This window comes from Balearica regulorum, chromosome 14, assembly GCF_011004875.1.
Source record: "Balearica regulorum gibbericeps isolate bBalReg1 chromosome 14, bBalReg1.pri, whole genome shotgun sequence".
NCBI lineage: Eukaryota > Metazoa > Chordata > Aves > Gruiformes > Gruidae > Balearica > Balearica regulorum.
In genome coordinates, this window is record NC_046197.1 from 9,629,004 (window position 1) to 9,649,162 (window position 20,159).

Consider the following 20,159-nt stretch of genomic DNA (forward strand, 5'->3'; position numbering starts at 1 on the left):
TCTCCGGGCGGGATGGACAGGTCCCATCCACCTGTCTGTCCCAGGGACCCCAAACCCCTCTGGGAACCTCAGGAAACCAAGCGGCAGCAGCCTGGTGCCCCTTCCAGCTCCCCAAAGGGGCTGCCAGCCTCCCGGCCCCGGCAGAGCAGGCAGCGAGGGCTGCAGGCAGCACCAGCCACATGCAGGCAGCACCAGCCACATGCAGGCAGCACCAGCCACATGCAGGCACGGTTTGCCCGGCTCGTCCCTGCCAGGCGCGGGGAGGGGACGTGGGCTCGTGTGGGAGGGTGCCCACGGGGAGGTGCCGGGCATGGAGAGCGCAGGCGATGATGCGCGGCCCTGCGTCAGTGGCGAGCCCCACCGGGGTGGGCTGGGTGCTGCCGGCTGCGCCCTGCTGAGTCAGCGGGACGGGTGCGGAGGCGGGTAGCCTTCTGGTGTTTCGGCGCAGGACGGGACGGCGGCAACGGGCTGGGTGGGAATGGGGCTGTGTGAAGCGCGGGGTCCGCCATGCCAGCAGCACGGCACAGCAGCTGTGTCAGCATCACAGGGCTGTCCCCGGGGACCTGTCCCTGGGGTGGGTGTTTGTCCACCTTGCGGGTGGATGGCTCTGGCTGCGTTTGGGGGCAGGGGTGGCTGGAGCATTAGGGCCTCTCGCCTATCCTGGCCGGGAGACAGGGACCAATCTGCCCGCCCCACGGTGTCCCCAGGCACCCAGCACTGCCCCTCGCCCTGCGCTATTCATGCACCTGGGGGGTCATGCCTCGCTTGCCTGTGAACAGCACCCGGAGCAGGGGTGAGTGGGGTCCCGGTCCCCACGGCACCCACCCAGGACAGGCTTTGGATCTCCTGCGTCCAGGGCTAGCATCGGGGCAGGCAGGGCATGAGCTGGAGAGGGGACATGGGGACAGTGGTCCGTGGGGGAGGAGGGGACAGTGGCTGCTGCTCCGGTGATGTGAGGACGGTGCTGCTGCTGCGTGGGGTGAGGGTGCCCGAGGGGGGGGGCGGCAGGCAGCCCCAGCCCCTGCAGAGCCTGCCTGTTGGGTGCTCCCCCCTCCAGGGCTGGTAGGGGTCCAGGGGTTGGCAGGGTGGGCAGCCCTGCCTGCCTGCTCCCACCTAGGCAGCACTGCCACCTGCCGTCCGCCCTGGCAGCCCTACCCGGCCAAACTGCCTGCGCCTGCCTGCTGCACCTGTCTTCTTCCTCCTCCTCCGTCCTGCACCTGCCCCTGTGCAGGCAGGGGTCCCGTGCAGGCAGCGGGCCGCAGGGCAGAGCAGGCGGAGGCGGGGGGCAGCTCCTGCTCCCCACCCTCCGGCAGCGCCAGGAGCTGCCCCACAGCACTCGCTGCTCCCGGCTGCGGCCAGGTCGGGTCAGCAACACGGGGAGGCTCCGGTGCTGGTGGTGATGAGGGGGGTTGTGATTAATGTGGGGCAGAGCTGAGTGCCCGGGAAGCTGCAGCGAGGGGTCCCAGCTCCGGCTGAGGCAGCTGCTGCCCAGGATGCTGGCGCTGCCTGGCAGCAGCAGGCACAGGGACAGCGCATTGGTTCCCTTTGCAGGAGCACGGCAGGGCCGGGAGCGGGGGGGACACGGGGGGGAACAGAGCAGCGGGAGAGAGTATCACCTGGGTCTGTGCTCCATGGGTGGCTCTTGTCCCTCCTTCCTACCCCAAACCGTGCTGGCACCACACCATAGGTTCCCACCCTGCTCCCAGCCCCAAAGGACCAGCCAGGACAGAGTCATTCAGACTTGAGACCTTTATTGACCCCAGGGTGGCTAGAAGGCATGCACAAGGCAGGAGTGGTGACCCACAAGGTCCCACAGCATGGGGCAGCTGGGGCTCACCTCCCCACCTTCGGGATAGCCGAGGGCCCTCCCTCCCTCTCACAGTCCCCCAAGCAGCCTCCCACTCGCAGCCCTCCCCCCCCCGCAAAGTGATCCCATACCTTGGTCACTGGCTCATCTGCAGGCTGTGGCTCCCTGCAGGACAGGCTATCTCCAGCCGCCGAGCCGTGGCCCCAAGAACAGTATTTCCAGGAATCCCCAACATAGTGCCTAAGGGATTCCTGGGAAAACTGGACCCTGAGGGCACGGCGACCTGGGCTCTCTGCCAGCCCCATGCGTCCTCGCTGCCGGCCAGGCTCCGCGTGTGGCTGATGGGAGGTGCTGCTGCCGCATCCCTGCTGTCCCCCCTGCTGCATAAGGCTCCCACGTTTCTGTGCAACCCCTCCCACTGGTGCCCAGAGCTGGTCCAGGGGTCCTGAGCAGACATGAGGGTCCCTCTGCTGCAATGAGAAACCTCCCCACCCTCCTCTCCCCGTTGCTTTTTGCAGGGATCTGGAGCTTTGGGGTGAGCCCTTCCCCATAGCTGGGGGTCAGCTCTCCTTGCGCCGCCCGTCCCAGTTGGTGGGGGGTTTCCCAGAGGTCCCCAGGGTGCGCAGTTCCTCCCTTCCCGAGCTACAGTGCTTCATCTCAGACTCCCAATTGACCAGAGATGCAGCACTGCACCTTGGGCTGGGAGACATGGAGGAGCCTGCGGCCACCCTTGCTGTGGCTGTCGCGCATTCATGGGTCGTGATATGGCAAGGCTGTGTGTCTGCCTGCCCAGCTGGGGTGCAGGCAAACAGGTTCACCCCCTCCAGAGCTGTGTGCCCCCATCCCCGTGCCCAGCCCCAACACAATGGCAGGACACACCTGGGCTTGGCAATTCAGCCTGGCCCCATCTCTGCAGGGACAGAAAGCGGCAAGGATAGACGGGGGAAGTTCTGCCTCCGAATCCACTTACCCCCATTCCAAGAACTGGTGTGGAGCTGGGCGAGAGGGCGAGGGGTACGGGGGAGCCCCCCCAGGGCCTGGGGCTGCTGCTCAGCAGGCTCAGGACACCCCCAGGATGATATGGCGCCATGGATATTGCACAGCGCATCCCTCCCTGCCCTCTGCCCCTTCCCCACCCCAGGGGGACAAGGAGCGTGTGAAAGTCTCCAGAGTCCCTCCCCACCCCTGTCCCTGTCCCCGCAGAGCCTGCAGCTGGCCAGCACCTGTGGGAAGGCTTCAGCCTCCACTCCTGGAGCTCAGACATAGGCCAGATCCATTCCCAGGGTGGCAGGGCTGAGCCCAGCCCTTCCCATGGGCAAGGACCAGGGGTTGAGAGAGTGATGCCCCCCCGATCCTCACCCTCGGGTCCGGACAGGCTGCAGCCCATCTGGTCCCGAGGGTGAGGATCCGGGGAGAAGGAGGAGAGAGAGAGAGGACAGAGGGAGCAGCCGAGCCCAAATAACGTCTTTCGCAGGAGAATGCTAACATCCTGAGCAGAGCTGAAACGTGATAAACAGACCATCTATCACAACTGTGTCCCGCTGCCGGGCCCCGGCAGCCGCGGCACTCCCAGCAGCCTGATGAGAAGCAGATGGCGCATCTCTGGTGTGAGCCCCTGCATCCGGCACCGGCCCCCCCCTCGGCCTGGTGCACCCAGCTGGGAACCGGGGCAGAAACCCTGTGCAATGCGCCTGGCTCCCCCGTCTGTTGCCCCCAGTTCTTGGTAGGAAAGAGTGGGGAAAAGAGCCCTGTGGTGCTCCAAGCCTTGGGAGCAGCCTTGGTCGGTGTGGGGTTATCTCCATACAGCCGTGACCGGGCCAGCCCTGAGCCCCGGCCAAGTGTGGGAACAGCCACAGGGACCCAGAGCCAGCGGAGGTGCTGCAGGGACCCTCCTGCCACCCTATGCCTTTGCAGAGCCTCCGCCCTGCTGCTGGCCCCGCTGGGCAGCACCCCAGCCCTGTGCACACCCCCGGGAACGGTCTGCCGTGCTTTCAGCGAGGAGTGATGTGCAGCACTGCAGCGTGCCCTAGGAGCCAGCCCCTGGAAACCAGCTTCCCCCTTGCACGACTGGGGAACGGGCAGGTTTGCCCGCAGAGTGCAGCTGCCTGTGCCCAGGGAAAGGACACACGGTGGTGCCCGCACTGGCAGCATGCTGGCATGCCAGCTCTGCCTGTCTCTCGCCGCTGGCCCTGTTTCTGAGGCTCTACAGTCATCATGTGCCTTCAGCTGCCTCGATGTCCCCAGCGACTCCCACGGCTGAGCCTGTAAGACACAGAGGGTGGCCGTAAGCGTAATGGTGCAGAGCCGAGCATGGAGTGGTGCGGAGCCACAAGCTCTTGGGTCCCTTCCTGGGCAGCTGCTACAGGGCCCCCTTGGGTGCTCAGCACCCTATGGGACTGAGGACAGCAATGCCAACAGCTCTGTGCACACAAGAAACCCTATGGTAGCCACTCAAAGGCCTCCCTTTGATTGCTCGAAGCCATGTGTGCTCAAAGCCCGAGGGTGTTGGGCACGTTCCCCTCTCTTGGTGGTGGCTGGCAGGTTCCCAGGCATGCGGGGATCCCTGTCGTGGGGCCTGGGATGGCCCCTGTCGTCTCCCTGCCATCGTCCCAGCCTTGGTGGGAAAGATGTGATGGAGCCTTCTCTGCCCCCACAGCGCGGGGCCGGGAGACCTCAGCTGCCGTCCCCGGGGAGGTAGTGGCGGGGGAAGAAACGCGAGAAAGGCTGGAGGAATGCGCCGGGCTGCGCATCCCACCCAGCTGGAGGCAAAACATCTGCCAGGGCTCACTCACCCCTGCCCAAGGGGAGGTCTCAGGGGGGGAGGGAGGCACCCCCATCCTCCCTCCAATGTCCCTATCGCATGTCCCCAAGATGGGGCAAAAAAAGCCAGTGCTGCAGGGCCTGCGCTTTCCCCCTTGTCTCCATTCTCGGTTTTGTCCCAGTTTCCCGAGGAAAGGAGGCTGCCACCAGCGTGCCATGCGGCCACCACCCTCTGCTCCCCAGCGCTTACGTTGCTGCTGGGGAACCTCTGTGTTGGGGGACACCAGTGTCCCCCGAGCAGTGCCTGCCAGGAGAGCTCCAGCCCCAGGTTGCTCGTCCGCTCACTCCTGTGGGTGTGAACACACCACATGGCTTCAGAAGAAGAAACCAGAATAACAAATGGCTGGACCCATGGTCCTATTCATGCTGGGTGGACCACCAGCCGCCACCGCATCCTCCGGCTGAGGGTCTCCGGAGGGTGCCCGGGGCATGGTGTGCACGCCCAGGACAGTCCCCTAGCTCCTTCCTTGGTCACACCAGCACTGCCTGGCATTTCCCTTGCTCCTACCCACTGCTCACCTCCAGTCTTTGCCTCTGCTGAGCCGCTTCCCCTGCTCGCCCGCCCTGCCGCTGCCGGTGGGTGCTGGGAGGATGGGAGCAGGCAGGCGAGTGCTCGGCCGCAAGCTGCCTCCCCGGCAGCGCTGGGCTGAGTCAGAGCTCGGCCCTCCCCGCGGTTACAACACAGCGCCCTTTCCCCTCTCCAGGCAGGCCCCCGCTGCAGGAAATGTCCTTTTTTAATAGCAGTTGGGATTTGTTTCCTCCTTGAAATTCCCCGGCCCCGCGAGGCCAGCCGTGAGGCCAGACCCGGGCTTTTGAGGGAAGGAAGCCTGAACCCCCCTGGCTGGGAGGGCTCTGCCTCGAGCAGCTCCGGGCTGCCCCGCTCTTTGGAGGAGGGCGGAAGGCACTGGGCGATGCTCAGCCCCATGTGGGCACCCTTTCCCCTCCTCCTGGCCCCCAAAAGCTGTTGGGGCTCCATCCCTGCCCCAGCCGAGCTTTGACCCAGTTCTGGTCATCAGCCACCCAAGGAGCCCTGATGCCACCTCGCGCTGCCTGAGGGGCTCATTGCTGGGGACACCAGACGAGGTAACTCCTGCCCAAGGACCCCCCCCAGGTGCCTCCTCTTGGGTGGCAAGGGCTGGGACGATGGAGGGGAAGGTGCTCTTGCTGGAAGGACTCACTCTATAGAAATGTAAGGGACTGACCCCAGGGCAGCTTCTGCTGCCTGTTGGGTGTCCCTTGCAGGCAGCAATCGCACGGGGATGCTGTTCGCTGTCACTTTCCAGCATAAGCTGGTGGCACGACCACTCCAGCACGCCTTCCCACCAGGGCCTTCTAGCTCTCCCAGCATCTCCATCCCGTCCCCCAGCATCTCCATCCCATCCCCCATGGACCATGGTGGCCTCTGCAGAGGAGAGGTGCCGCCTCCCTCCCTCCCTCCCTCCCTCCCTCCCTCGCCAGGGCTGGTATTAAATCAAAGGTTTATGAGAAAATGGAGGGGCCAAGGGAGATCCTAATCTGGTCGCAGGCTGATTAACCCCGAGTTCAGGCTGAGGTCCTGATGCTCAGCTATAAATAGCTCTGCCTTCCCTTTCCCATCCTCCCGCCGGGGCTGCGGCGTGCCTGCCCTTTTATGGTCAAAAAGGCAGATTTGGAGACCAAGCGGCCCCCATCTCCCATGCTGGGGGTGAGCCAAGGGGGCCCAGGGGGATGCTGCTCTTTCTCGCTGGGTTTTGCTGGGATAAATTATAATGCCAAGAACAAAGGAGCAGGTTTGGGGGGCTGAGAGCAGGGGATGGGTGCAGAGGGGAGAGGCATCTGGTTTGTGCTCCATCCTCCCGGGCAGGCGGCCCCTCTCCTGGTGCCAGACTGAGGGAGAAATCACCTAATTTGGTGTCTCTGTGGAGAACCAGGCTCCTCCGCATGCCGCTCAAGTTGCAGGGTGGTGGCATGGCGAGCATGGCGGGAGGGAGCCAGGGACTGGCGAGGCCTCTGCCATCTCTGGGCTGCAAACACAAGCACCTCCCCCGTTTGTCACTCCGGGGCAGGGGACGAACCCCACCGTCCCCCCGGCCACCACTGTGCCCACTCCTGTGACGCCATGCAGGACCCACCAGCTCCTGCAAATCCACCGGTGCTGGCCACTGCGGCGAGGGGCTGAAATCTCCAGCAACATCGAAGCCTGGCTTGGGGGTGAGAAAGAGCCTCCGGAGGGGCAGGAGCAGTGGAAGAGGTTTCACGGCTGGAAGCAGCATGGCTGAGGAAGAGCCAAGGCACACAGCAGCCCGGTCATTGCCTTTCCCATGGCCTCAGCTCTTCCCCGTTGCCCCCAGCCCACCGACCACGCTCTCCCCATCCTTAGCTGGTTTCCTCCTCCCAGAGCTGCTTCCCCCTCCACAGGGCAGTGCAGCCCCTGGCCCCCTCCCCACCCCACCTATGGAAGGCATTTTGGGGGTGCAGGGAGCCCGTCGGCGAGGGCTGGCGCCTACTGGCCCCGGTGGTGGCCGTGGGGCATGTGGAGCGTGGGAGCGGGCACCGGCACCAGCCCTCCCGCTCTGTTTACACGTCACATTCCCGGCCCGGAGGAAGTGGTGCAGGGGTGAAGTCCCAGCGGGGACAGGCTGTCACGTCACCGGCCTCCAGCCCTCGCTGGAAAGGGCTGGTGGGAACCCAGAGCGCTGTGGGGAAAGCTCCCTGCAGACACTGTTCCCAAGCAGGGTGGCTGCTCCAGCATCCTCCTTGCTCCCTGGGCTCTGCTCCTCACCCCACTCTTGCCTGGCTCCCAGCTGGAGCTGGCCAGAGGAGCTGGCAAAGGCAATGCTCCTCGGCATGGCGGGCGTGCAGGAGCTCACACGAGGCCAGCAAAGAGCCTGGAGCCAGAGCGGGCAGGGAGCAACGAGCCTCCCTCTTCTCTTGCAGAGGCACAGCCATGGTGTGGCTGGAGCTCATTAAGCTGCCAGTGCTCTTGGCTGCTTATCTGGGCTTTATCATCTTATCTGTGCTCCAGCAAGGGAGAGGGGGAGTGGGGGGTTGTGTGTGTGTAGCATCGCCTGGACATGAGAGGAGCCCAGTTTGTAAATCACTTCCCTCCGCAGGCCCCAGCTTTCCCAGCCGGGCTTGTTGCCCGCCCAGCCGAGCAGTAAAAGATGCTAAAAGAAAATGCCCTAAATGGGTTGAGGTCCCAACAAGCAGGAGACGAGATGTGGAAGAAGGTCTAACACAAGAGTTGCATCAGGACTGATACTGCAGCTCTCCTGTGCCAGCAGACCCCCTGGCAGGGCTGGCCAGGGGGGCACCCAGCAGTGGGGTGAGCAGTGGGGTGAGCGGTGCAGCTCCTCTGCTCAGGTGCGGCAGGGCTGGTGGGGGCTGGAGACTGGGAATAATAAAAATGAAATTTAAAAAATAAGATTGAAAAAGGAGGGGGAAAAAAGGGTAAGTCTGAGATGAGGGAATGCAGGCGCAAAGGCCAGGCTGGAAGAGAGAGGTGCTGCCCTGTGCACCAGCCGCCAGCAGGTCAGTCCTGCAGCGAGCACCAGGGTGACCTGTTGGCCACCATGGAGCATCTGTCCCATGTGCAGCACGGTGGGTCCCACAGCCCCGTCCCCAGGCCCTGTCTGCCACCGTCCCTTGTCCAAGGGACACTGCTCATCCACCTCCCAGCAGAGCTCAGCCCAGGAGGGAGAGGCAGCACTGTCATTAACCACCCAGCCCTGCATTGCCGCCACGACAGGGCCATCCCAGCGATCTCAGGACAAAGACTTGACTGCCTGCACACTGCTGGCTGGCACCCACAAGCCCTGCTGCCCTGGCATGAGGAGCCTCCAGCATCACCGGCATGTTTCACCTCCCTGTAGCTGCTGGGGAAGAGGCTTAACAGAGCTATCACATCCCCATCCTGACACAGCCTCAGGTGGGGTCGACCCCCCCCCCCCCCAAGCTTCATGGGGGGCAGATTCCCAGGGCAAATGGCACTGCCCGCCGGGGTGGATGATGCCCTGCAGGGCTGGCCATGCGAGGGCAGCCCCGCCAGCACACCTCCTCCCAGCACACTGACCATCTCCTGCGGCTCCGGCACTGCATGGCACCATGCGTCCCTGTTTTGGGGACAGCAGGACAGGGGAAACATTGGTGCTCAGCTTTGATGTCTCACGTGAAACAGAGCCCAGGCGGGCTGACTGCCTCTTGCTCGCCCCGACTGCACGTGTCTGTTCACCTGCCTACCTGACAGCTGTACACAGCATACACCTCATGTGGGCACAGGGCTGGCCCCGGGGGCTCGCCAGCCCTCCAGAATGCCCCTCCCCATCCCCACGGGCAGTGTGACGGTCCCCAGCTTGTCCACCAGCACAAAGCAGCTTCATCCCCCACCTCCACTGGGCAGCAGGACGACGCTCGCTCACAGCAGCCCGGGCACTGGAGGCAGGCCCCGCTGCACCGGCACCCCGATGGGCTCCCACCATGCTGCTCTGCAGAGGTCGGCTCTGCCCTGATGCCGCTGCTTCTCCCTGTCCCAGGACAGCACTGGCACGGCCTTGCATGGCCACACGAGCTCCGTGCTCAGCTCTGCCGGCTGCACAGGCTGAGTGTGCAGGGGGGATTTGGCTGCTGCTGCCGGGAAGGGTCCCTGTCCATCCCTGGGGCAGCCCAGAGCACCCACCGGTCCCTTTCCCTGCCCAGGCTGGCATTGCTGGGGTGCGGGACGGAAAAGCCCGGTAACCCCAGGTAACTGTGTTCCTTGCTCCACATAGGGTCTGACTACAGCCTCTGCCCTTCGTCTCCACGGCCGTGCCAGACGAGTCCAGCCCCACACTTGCTGTCCCTGCCCCAATCCAAAGGGACAGGGTGCCCAGAGGAGCTGGGGGAGTACCTGTACCTCCTGGCCAGTGACCCCCTTGGCAGTTGGTGGGGGAGGCGGAGGAGGAGGCCCTACTCCCCTGTGCCGTCCCTGAGCCCGGCTGGCGGGTGCTGTCACTGGGCAGACACTGCCCCAGCTCCCCGGGATGTCCCCAGAGCAGGGCGGGCAGCATGTCCCCACCACCCCAGGGAGGCTAGAGCCAGGCGTGGAGCCAGGGCTGAGATAAGCCCCGCGAATGTGCCTGGTCCCAGACAGGCAAAGGGGTTCGGGGTTCAGAAGCGGCAAGTGCTCCCCCAGCACCCACTAGCCTGCAGCCACAGGGCGCGCGTTGGGCTTCACAGCCCTGGCTGGAGCCTCCCCTGCTGCTCTGCTTGCCTTCTCTGTGTGTGCTTCTGGCCAAGGTCAAAGGATGGTGAAATGGCTCCAGAGCTCAGATTTCCAGCCTCTTGCCTCATTGTTTGCTGCTCGGCTCCAGCTCACTCACTAAGACGAGCTTTTGCTGCTTCTGCCCCGCACAGGTCAAGGCACTGGGGCTGCCCCATGGAGCACGCTGGGGTCCCCAGCCCAGCACTCAGCCCCCTGCTCTGCCCACACCGCTGCCTGCAGGATGCCTATGCCACATCACTGCCCATCACCTTCACCAAGGCATGGCGGTGACCGGCCGTGCGCAGCCCCGACTTGCCAGGAAGCAAAGCATGCCGCGGGCAGGCGGTACCGATCGTCACGGCCTCGTTCACCAGGAGCTGTGGCAGGCTGCACTGCCAGGCCCCGGGGGCACCAGCTCTCCCCGGCTCAGCCCCAGCAGGGGAGCAGCAGCGGGATGCTGGCAATGAGCAAAGTCAGGTTTCACTGGGGTACGGAGGAACAAGCCTCGGAAAAGCCTGAGCAGGAACAGGGCTGGTTTTTGGTTAGAAAAGAAAAGGAGACCAAGAAAAGAGAAAAAAAACCCCTTAATCATCTCCAGACTGCCTTTTGACAAGCGTGGAGGGAAATGCCACTCTATCCAGCAGCCACCCAGAGCTGCAGCCTGTCTAGACACAGCCTTCCCCGAATTCCTGCTGATAACTGCTTGGGAAATCTTTGGCGGAGGCGTCTGCCTGTGTTTGTTGGGAATTAACTCCTCTCCTGTCGGCCAGCAGCAGGGAGGCGACGGCGTTGCCCTTCGGCAACCACCACTGGCAGGGTGCTGTGGCCAGTGCGCAGGGATTAGGGTGCTGGGGCAGGCACAGGGCGAGGGCAGGATAGCCCCATGCTGGGGACACAGGCCATGTCACACCGGTGGGTCCCTGTTCCCATGTGCAGCATCCCAGCACCAAGATGCCGCAGCTGCCCAGGGAGCAGTCAGCAACGGTGGGAAGCCCTTGTGGCATGGTGGGATGGGAACAGACTGGGACTGTGGTGGCCACAGCAGCCCTGAGAGGTTACAATGCCCTGGTTACTGTCACTGTCCCTTTGCAGAGAGATGCACAGCCCATACGGGAGCTTGTACCCCCAGGGATGGCGTTGCACCCTGGCTGGACCCACCGTCCTTATGCTGGACCCGGGTGACAGCTGGTGGTTGTCCCTGTGGCAGTGGGAGCTGCCCTGCAGAGGAAGGAGGCAGGGGGATGTGGCAGCTTGCTGCCACATGCCTGAGGGGCACAGTGTCCCCAGGTGACCCGCTGGGAGGGGACAGTCACTGCTGGCACCCTGGGAGCGGAGGGACAGTGTGGAGCCAGCCATAACGCAGGCAAAGGCAGTGCTGCATCTGTGAGGGACCCTGCAGAGAGCCTCGGGGAGCCTTTGCAAGGCCTGGGTTCAAGGCTGTCTAGGAACAAGCCGTGTCCATCCCCTCACCCTGCGCAGGGCTGGCAGCCCAGCCATTCCCTGCTGCTCAGCCGCTGGCTCCCACGGGGTGACTGCGCTCAGAAGCCACTGCTGCAAATCTGTGGGTATGAGGATGCGGCAACCATCCGCCCAGTGAGCGATGGAGCTGAGGAACCACCGGCAGCTGAGAGCACGCTGCGGTGCCAGCCGGGTGCTGCGGCCAGGGGGGCAGAGCGATGCAGTGGCACAGGCTGGGCTGGCATCGGGGTCCCAAGAGCTGTGGGCTGGTCTGGATCGGCACGAGTACGCTGGGTAGGGTGGCTTCAGCACCCTGCAAGGCTCTGGCATTGAGCCCTGGCCCCATCACATCCCCGGCCTGCTTTGCCCAAAAAGTGGCAGCAGCACAGCTGGCCAGAGGAGCCAAGCGAGCAGCCTGTGGCCCCTGCCGCACAAGGAGCCCGCCTGCCAAGGCTCGCCTCCGGCTTCCCATTTTTTCCGTCCTAGACATACACAGAGCAGAAAGCAATTCCTCCTCCAGCCCCGGGAGGGCCCTTCCCAGCCTCCAAAAAGCTGGACGAGCCCCACCAAGCCCCTCTCCCACGGCCAGGACAGAGCTGTAGGGACTGATTTTGGGGAACCTCTTTGCTCAGAACCCCATGGCCCTGAGGCGGGTCTGGCCACTCCTTGCCAGCTCCATGCCCAGCAGGTTTCCTTGCCAGCGCCCCACGGCCATGCTCCGCTCACTTCCCACCCTCCCCGCGCCAGGTGGGCTGAGCGTCCCACGGCTGGCAGAGAGGGGTGCTGAAGGAGCCACGCTGTCCCTTGCCCCCTGCCTGCCTGTCCCTGCCCACAGCCAGGATAGGCACTGGGCAGAGCAGGAGCACCCACGCTGCCGGGGGGGGTCTCAGCACCAGCCACCCCCCGTCCCCACTGCCCCTGCAGCCAGCCACCCCATGCACCCACGCGCCCACCTGCTCCCTCCATCCGCGGGCACCTACCTGCCGCCCCACAACTGCAGCAGGGCACTGCAGGGACATGGGCACGTGCCCGGCACCTCCTCCCGGCACATTATAACCTGCCACTGGGACCCTGGTGCTGCCAGTCGGGGTTTTTTAAGCGGCTGGCATGGGAGCCGTCGGCAAAAACTCCTTCCAGGCTGCTCAGAAGCTGGAAAACCTTTTTCTTTTTACCTTATATGAGCTGCAGGAGGAGGCCAGGCTGCCGACGGGCACCGCTGTCAGGGGCGCCGAGGGGATCCATTGGCTGGGGTGCCGTCACGTGGCCCCGCTGCCGCGACCCGCCGCCGCGCAGCCGAGTGTTGCTTTTACCCCCTAAGGAAGGGCTGCTTGACAATTTTCATATTTCTTCTAAATTTGGAGATTTCAGACAATGCTGGGAGGCTTGGCTCGGGATGCCAGAGGCCCATGTGGAAGTCATTAAGTCGGAGAGGGGGAGCGAGGGAAGGAGGGCTGGGGGGAGCAGGGGGGAGGAGAACGGCCAGGGCTGCGCCGGCTGCCAGCGACGCGCCTGGGAACCCAGGCCATCTCGCCCGGAGAAAGTTGTTTGCAATAACCGACTTCCTCCCGGTCCCGGGTCTGCGCATCCCACCGCCGGCGGGGCGGGGGGTCCGGCGAGGCAGGCTGGCCGTGGGGCAGGGGGGCTGGGGCGGCGCTGGCGGCCGTCCCGCCGGCTGGGGGAAGGAAGCGGAGATGCTCCCTGGCCTGGCTGGAGGTGGCTCGTGATTCCCATTACTTTGAAAAGCTCCATCTGGCCTGGGAAAAGAGGCGACTCGGCAGCCACGGGGCTCTCGCCGGGCTGCCTGTGTGTGCAGGGGACACCCAGCACTGTGGGCGGCGGGGAGACCCTTGAGTGCCGGTGGGGTTGGGACCCCCACAGGGCGCTGACGGGGGGGCCAGGGCTGCAGGGCTGGGCGCCCACAGTGCCTTGCCTCTGGTTTTAGCGTCACGGGGAGCCGGCGTGGGAGCTCCATCACTGCAGGGCTGCATCGGCCCCGACCCCTCCCAGCCCTGCGTGGACCATGAATCCATGTATGGCCTCCAGCCGGCACCAGGGCTCCGTTAATGAGCAGCCACTTGGCAGCTCGGGAGGGAAACACCCTGCACCGAATCGCCTTCTTCCTCCGGTGCTGGCAGGGCCGGGGGTCACCTCTGCTCCAGACACCGCTGCCCTGCCCTGAGCCCCTCCAGGCGATACGGCTGTTTGCAGGGCTGTGCTGGGCTCCCCCCGGGCAGCAAAGCCGGCAGCAGAGCGCGGCTCCAAAGGAGGAGGAAGCAGCTGCTGGGGTTCCTCTGCAGCAAGCGATAACCGAGGGAGAGCTGGGGAGCAAGGGGGGGCACCAACAGCTTCTCCCCGTTTTTCCCAGGCAGTGTCACTCCCTGGGGGGGAGTAAAGGGCTGATCTCTGGGGTTTCCTGCCCTGACTGGTCCCCTGGACCATGGAACAGAGCTCGGTCCCAAACCATGCATGGGCACTGCGACAGCAGCGGCTGCAGAGCACTCCCAGTGCCTGGGGATGTACGCACACTGCCAGCCTCGGTGGGGACAAATGTGGCGTAAGAGTCTGGTGGGGCAGGATGTCCACCAGCAACACATCCCAGAGGGGCCAGGAAAGCATCTGCTCTCATGGCGTGAAGGGGAGAAAACAGCTGAGGAGATGGGTCCTACTGTCCCCGGACCCCCGAGCCTGGGAGCTGGGGACAACCTCAGAGCCAGGACCAAGGTCCCTCTGCCATTGTGCCAGGCGTTGCAGATGGATGGTATGCCGGCATTTGGCACACACCCGCCCCCACCAGCCTCATGCACCGCCTCGGCACCGAAGCCCCTGCTACAGGAGCCGAATGTCCCTGCAGCACCACTATGTTCCCCCAGACACCCAGTGATCCCTCCCCGCTCCTTCCACAGGGCCTGGGGGGGGGCACTCTGTGCATTACTCTCTGCAGACCTCACCCCCACTGTGCTGAGGATGTGACCAGCCACCAGCCCCCCCCCTCATTAGCCCTGTGGCCCTGCAAACCGAGTGGCCACCGGCCCAGCCCAGCTCTGGATGGCTGCAGGCACCTCTGGAGGGTCAGGGCTGGAAACGAAGCCCTGCTGCCTGCAGCTGGCAGAGAGACGGGTGCTCAGGGTCATCCTGCTCACTTGGTGGGAGTGGAAGAAAGCAACCTGGCAAAGCCAGCTCTGAACTGGCTAGCCTGGTTTTGCTCAGCCGCTGGAGAACACCCACTGCTGGAAAGAGGGAGTGTAGTCGCCACTTTGGGAGTTAAAGAGGTGAGGAGGAGAGGCAGCGGCTGGCTGCAGAGCACCCGGCCACACCAGCTGGCTCTGGGGACGGCACCTCAAGGTGCGACCGGGGCAACAGTGGGGAGCAAAACAAGTGTGCAAGAGTTGTACCAGCAACAGGGTTCAGCGGAAGGCGGAGGTGAGTCATCCAGGAGGCTGCTGTCCTGCTAGCTGCAGTAAAGGAGAAGCAGGGAACACTCACATCTCCCTCCACCCCAGGCACCATGCAGCAATGAACACCGCAGCCAGGCCATCACAAAACAGGCAAATATAGGAACTGCCGTGTGCTCAGCCCTGCGCCCTGCTCTGCCATGGGGACTGCAGGGCTGGCAGGCCAGCGCTGCCCGGCATGGGTGATATCAAGACACAGGAAAGCAGCTGCCAGCACAGCCCCGGGGGATGCTCAGCATCCGCCAGGAGAGCAGGGACTGGAGCGGCAGTGCCTGAGGCTGCCGGCAGCATGCCCAAACTCTGCCGGAGGAGAGAGGCAGCTGATGTCCTGCAAGGAGCCAGAGGTACCTGGCCAGGAAAACGAAGGACTTTCGTGGGGCTGCTGGCAGCAGACTGGGGCGGGGGGGGGGGGAACCAACCCTGCTTGTTTCAGTCCCTGCACACACACAGATGCAGCGGCCCCGTGGCAGGAGAAGCTTTGATCTTGCCACGTTCCAGGAGCAGCAAGCTCCCGGCAGGTCTGCCTGCAGTCACCGGGCTGAGCCCAGGCTAGGCTGGGCTTGTGAAGGGAGCATGGCCCTGCCACTCGCTGTCCTGCAGCAGGGACACCCCCCCTCCCTCTGCTGCAGATAAGCCTTGGTGCACGGCACAGAGCTAGGACAGCATGTGTGGCACGTCCCCAGGACACGCTGGGGCTCCTCCCTGAGCACAGAGCCCTCCCACGCCGCATCTGGCCCTTGCTGTGTCGGGCACGCCGTGCCTGCAGGTAGCGAGCTCATCCTCATCCCGTGCCCTGGGAGCCCAGCAGCCGTCCTGGGAGCCGGCTTGGAGCCAGCATCTCCCGGCCCCCACTGCCCTCTGTCCCCTCTGCCCGCTGCACGGCCGTGCAGCCCCTGCTCTCGGTGAGCTGGCTTTGAGTGAAGCACAACTAATGGCTGTCATTAAACAAACCCTATAATTAGAAACCAGGTTTCCTAAATGAAATGAAAAATGTAACGTTAGCCTCTGTTTGTTCGCTGGATGCTGCTCTCTTGTTCCATGACCCAGAGAGGTCATGCCCTGTGGTTTCTGAGAAGCCTTAATAAGGTAATGTTTAGGAGGTTACTATCTTTACAACTCTTGTCTTATTACAACTCCATAAGAAAAACATTTGGGGCAAAGCAGGATTCCTCGGAGCGGGTTTGTTTTTGTTACTCCTTCACTAAGATGCTGCCCAGCGATCCCTCCTCACAGCAGATTCAGTTTCAGTATCTCCACAAAAGCTTTTTTTTTCCCACCCCCCTGCCGACCTCCAGCCCCCTCGGCGGGGCACGAGTGCCCAGGTGGTCCCGGGTGGCCGGGACAGCCCCGCTCCCAGCCCAGGCAGGTGGTGAGAGGAACCGCTGGCTGCCAACCATGCACGGAGCAATGCCGCAGGGCGGTGATGGAGCGGGAGCCCCCGGGCAGGCTCTGTGCGGTGGCTCCCACCTTCCAGGGAGAGATAAGAGAGAGTCCAGGGAGCAATAAGAGAAACCCCTCTCCCGCGAGCCCTGCTAACATCCAAACACACCGAATTTACAGCCTTCTCATCTGCTGCCCAACACCAGAGGGGGCTGCTGGGGGGCAGGTGGGTGTTTCTCAGCTCATATATTATCACATCCGAAAGCGAGCAGCCCCTGCCTCCCTCACCCCCATGCATGCGCTGTCTTCATTGCAGGGGCAGGGCAGTGTGATTAATGGGCAAGCTGGCTGGAGCAGCTCTGAAGGTGACCTTCAGGAGTGGCCTGTGCTGCTTTGTAAATCCCTTCTCTCCACAGACTGCTAAAACAGTGTCACATAGGAGCAGGGGATGGGGACCAGGGCAGGAAACTTTCTGCCCCGACTTCAAACCTCCAGGTCCCACCTGGTGATGACTCCCCAGGAGCTCAGGGGTCCCAGCATGTGCTGCAGTGGCCCCATGCCCAGGGCCGTGGGGAGGAGAGGTTTGACTTGAGCGTGACATGCCAGGACAGACGTCAGTGCCACCGCCAAGCTTTCCATTTACCTCCTCCCTCTGCCTTGCCCTGGGAAACTGGGAACTTGGACGTCTGCCCACAAGCAAAAGCCACCAAAGCCCTAAAAATAAGAGGCTTTCTCCTTCCAGACCTGGAGGGCATCACTGCCCTGGAAGCATGTCCCTGGGAGCTCCCTCTGGCCCCATGGCCTTGCAGGGAGGGCAGTGGGGATGGCCCCAGGCTGCTGCGCATGCCCCGCATGGGGCTGGAGGGCCAGCCCTTCCTGCGGCCAGGAGCTGGGATGCAGAGGGCATCCTGGCAGGACCATGTGTCACCTTTGCAATCCAGCACAAAATGCAGCCACCCCTCCAAGGTGCTCAGGGGTTGGTGTCCAACCACCATGTTCGCTGGCTTAGGCTGCGGGGGAAAGCAAACCCAAGTTATTTGGAAGCTCGGCATGGCCTACCCATGCTCTGCGCTGGTGGCCAGTGGGGCGCAGCTGGTACGGGCTGAGGCCAGGAGCCCAAAAGGCTGGGGAAGGCGGGAGGGCAAGCACAGGGGCCACTGAGGGAGCAGGGTGTGGGAGCAAGTGCCCGTCAGGCTTGGCAGGCTGAGGGGACCTGTGCCCAGGTGATCGGTGATCCCTGCAGCCCCCCTGCCTGGAGGAGACCATGGCTCTGCCCTGCTCTGTCCTACGAGGAGCTGGGGTGGCCCCACACAGAGCACCCGGAGGGGTCCTGCTGGGACGAGGGTCTGTACCTGCCATGCCCTCACACCGGCCCCTCCTGTCCCCCCACTGCCGCCAGCCAGGCAAGGGGCAGCAGGAGCAGGGAGCCACCAGGGCAGCGGCCGTGCCGGGGCGGAAGGAAGCTGGTGTTTCCAGCACGGGGAGGGGGAGAGCAGGCTTTTTCCATCAGGTGCTCTGTCTCCAGGAGCAGAAAGCAAAAGAAAACAAAAGGCAGGAGAGGAGCGGGGCAGGAGGAACCTGTGTGTCTGGATCGTGTAACCAGCGACATGCTGTAAACGCTGGGCGGCTGATGGATGCGCTGGCGGGGCCACGGCAGGATGTGCCGGACGTACACCCTCCCTCCCACCCCGCTGTCCCCAGCGCTGCCGGCAGCCGGTCTCCCGACACCTCTGGACTCCACGAGCCTCCTGCCCGGGGGTGGCCAGACTGGGGTGCTGCTGGCCCAGCGGCCCCCAGTCCCAAAGGACAACCCTGCACAGCTCTGCCTCCTGACGCCAAAGCCTGGCTCTTATCTCACATGTGTGATCCAAAGGGCGTGATTTACAGACAGCCCGGAGCATCACCCAGCTCCCCACCCGAGGAGGCAGAAGGGCCGCCAAGACAGCCGGATTAGGGCTATATAAATAATACTGTCCTTTGATGCAGAACCCAGGCACAGCAAGACCCTGGGCTGCTGACAGCTCGCCCAGCCCTTTGCACGGCCGCCATGGTCACCCCTCCTGCCCACGGCACCCCGTCACCTCGGGGCTGCTCCGCGGCCGCAGCACCCGCATAACGCAATGCCCCTTCCCTCCCATGGGAAAACCCTTCCTGGCCAGGGCGGGGACTTTGGGGACAGCGCCAGCATCGTGGGGGCACAGGGGAGGGACGAGTCCCCGTCCTGTGGATGGGTGCCTGGGGGAGGGCACCCACCCCACTTGATGCCAGCGACGAATTCCTGGCTGCCCTTGCCAGCCAGGCTGTGGCTCTGTGTTTATGCAATGGCAGGAACTAGCAGAATTAAGCACTTTTTGTTTTTCCCTTTTTTGAGAACGGGGAGTTTTAATTCCCACCAAACAATGTTCTTTTTCCAGCAAGTTTAAAATAAGCCTTTTTGGCCCGGGTGTCTCTGGAGCCACTCACGCACTGAGCGGGCCTTTGTGCAAATATGGATGTGAGCACCGCGCCACCGACTCGGCTGGGTGCTACCTGCTGCGGGTGGCTGGGGGAACCGGGAGGGCCCCGTGCTGGCCCCCCGCACCGACGGCCCCGGCCCCAGCCCTCCTCCCCACCGTGGCGTGGGGCTGGCTCTGGCGAGGCGAGCTTGCTGGAGCACACTTACATTTGATGAGTGGAAAATGTTGCTCATGCAGAGATAGGAGGTGCCATGACGATGCCGGAGCCTTCTGCCGGCCCCCCACCGCCTGGCCCACGGGTGGGTGTGTGCTCAGGTGTGCTGGGGACTCGCACACCCTGCGGAGGATCCGCGCTTGGGAGCAGCCTGGAGAAGGAGCTATGCCCCGCAGCGTGGCACCAGCAGTGATGCTGCCCACTGCCCGCCATGCGTGGGTGCAGGGGTCCACCATTGGCTCCCAGCCTGGCAGGGACATTCCTGCTTGTGAAAAAAAGGCGAAAAGCTATTTTCTGCCAGTGTGGGAACTGTGGTCTGATTTTCCCCCATTCCCTTACCTGCGGCCACCATCGTGTGCTCTGCCATGTGCTCCCTGGCCAGCACATCCCTTCCACCCGGCATGGCACGGCCACCCTGCATCCCTCTACCCTGGGTGCTTGGGCTCAGCTGGGGGCACGGCAGCAGGTTCTGTGCTGGGTTTACTCGGGCAGGTAGAGACTATCTTCACAGCCCCTGCTGCCCTGTTTGGGGGCCTGTTCCCACTCTCCAGGCTCTGCTTTCCACCCAAGTTTCCCGTGGTACTGGGGCAATGTAGTGGGGAGGTAGCAAGGACGAGCAAGTACAAGAAAACCCGAAAGCATGTTCCCTCTCGCCTCTGGGTAACCCGCTCCCAGGGAGCTCTGTGGGGGATTCCAGCCCTTCCTGGCCACCCGCTTCCTTGCCTCCCCCCCGTGAGGCTGACCCCAGCACACCCCACTGCCACAGGGGCGGCACCACGGCTGGCACGGGCACATGGAGCCCGCTGGCCGCCCCGTCCCAGCTGGGCAGGCAGGGGCTGGCCGTGACCCAGCCGCCTGCACACCCCGGCCCCTTCCCTCGCACGAGGCCAGTGGGGAAAAGCTACCCGTGCCCGCCCCCGCCTCCCCCAGCTTATCAAATTTGGCCATGTCTGAAAAGCCCTGGTTTCCTTTTCACCAAAAAAGATCAAAACTGGGTAATTGGCTGCCGGCGCAGATGCCTCTGAGCCTCTCTCATGTGTAAACAGCATTGCCGAGTGCTGACACAACGCAGGCGGCTGCGGCACATGCAGGCGGCCGGCACCCTCTGTGCGCCCCAGGCCCAGGGCTGCTCACCGGCCCTTCTTGGGGGATCATGGAAGAGGGGGTGAAATTGCTGGCGTGCAGGCAGGGGCTGGCTCAGCACCCCAGAAAATGCTGGTGGTGGAGGGCCGGGTGCTGCCTTACCACCCGGTGCAGCAAAGGCAGGTGGCTGCAGGGCCCCTCCGACAGCCAGGTCCCCGAGGTGACAAAAGGGACACACTGCGCTCAGAGGACAGCATCAGACCTCACCCAA

General features: G+C 63.9%; 1 protein-coding gene across 1 annotated transcript; it reads right to left on the reverse strand.

Moving 5' to 3' along the window:
- Positions 1 to 1,916: 1,916 nt before the first annotated feature.
- Positions 1,917 to 12,462, reverse strand: LOC142603842 (uncharacterized). Its single transcript, XM_075766441.1, has 2 exons — positions 12,284 to 12,462; positions 1,917 to 4,069 (listed from the first exon to the last, which is right to left on the reverse strand). The coding sequence occupies exons 1-2, from the start codon at positions 12,320 to 12,322 to the stop codon at positions 3,044 to 3,046; spliced, it is 1,065 nt and encodes a 354-aa protein (XP_075622556.1). The 5' UTR covers positions 12,323 to 12,462; the 3' UTR covers positions 1,917 to 3,043.
- Positions 12,463 to 20,159: the final 7,697 nt, after the last annotated feature.

Excerpts from the sequence above, each read along its gene's own strand:
- LOC142603842 (XM_075766441.1), bottom strand. The coding sequence starts at position 12,322 with ATGTCCCTGCAGTGCCCTGCTGCAGTTGTGGGGCGGCAG. Across the intron at positions 4,070-12,283 it reads CTGCAGTTGTGGGGCGGCAG|GCTCAGCCGTGGGAGTCGCT; the intron begins GTAGGTGCCCGC and ends TGTGTCTTACAG.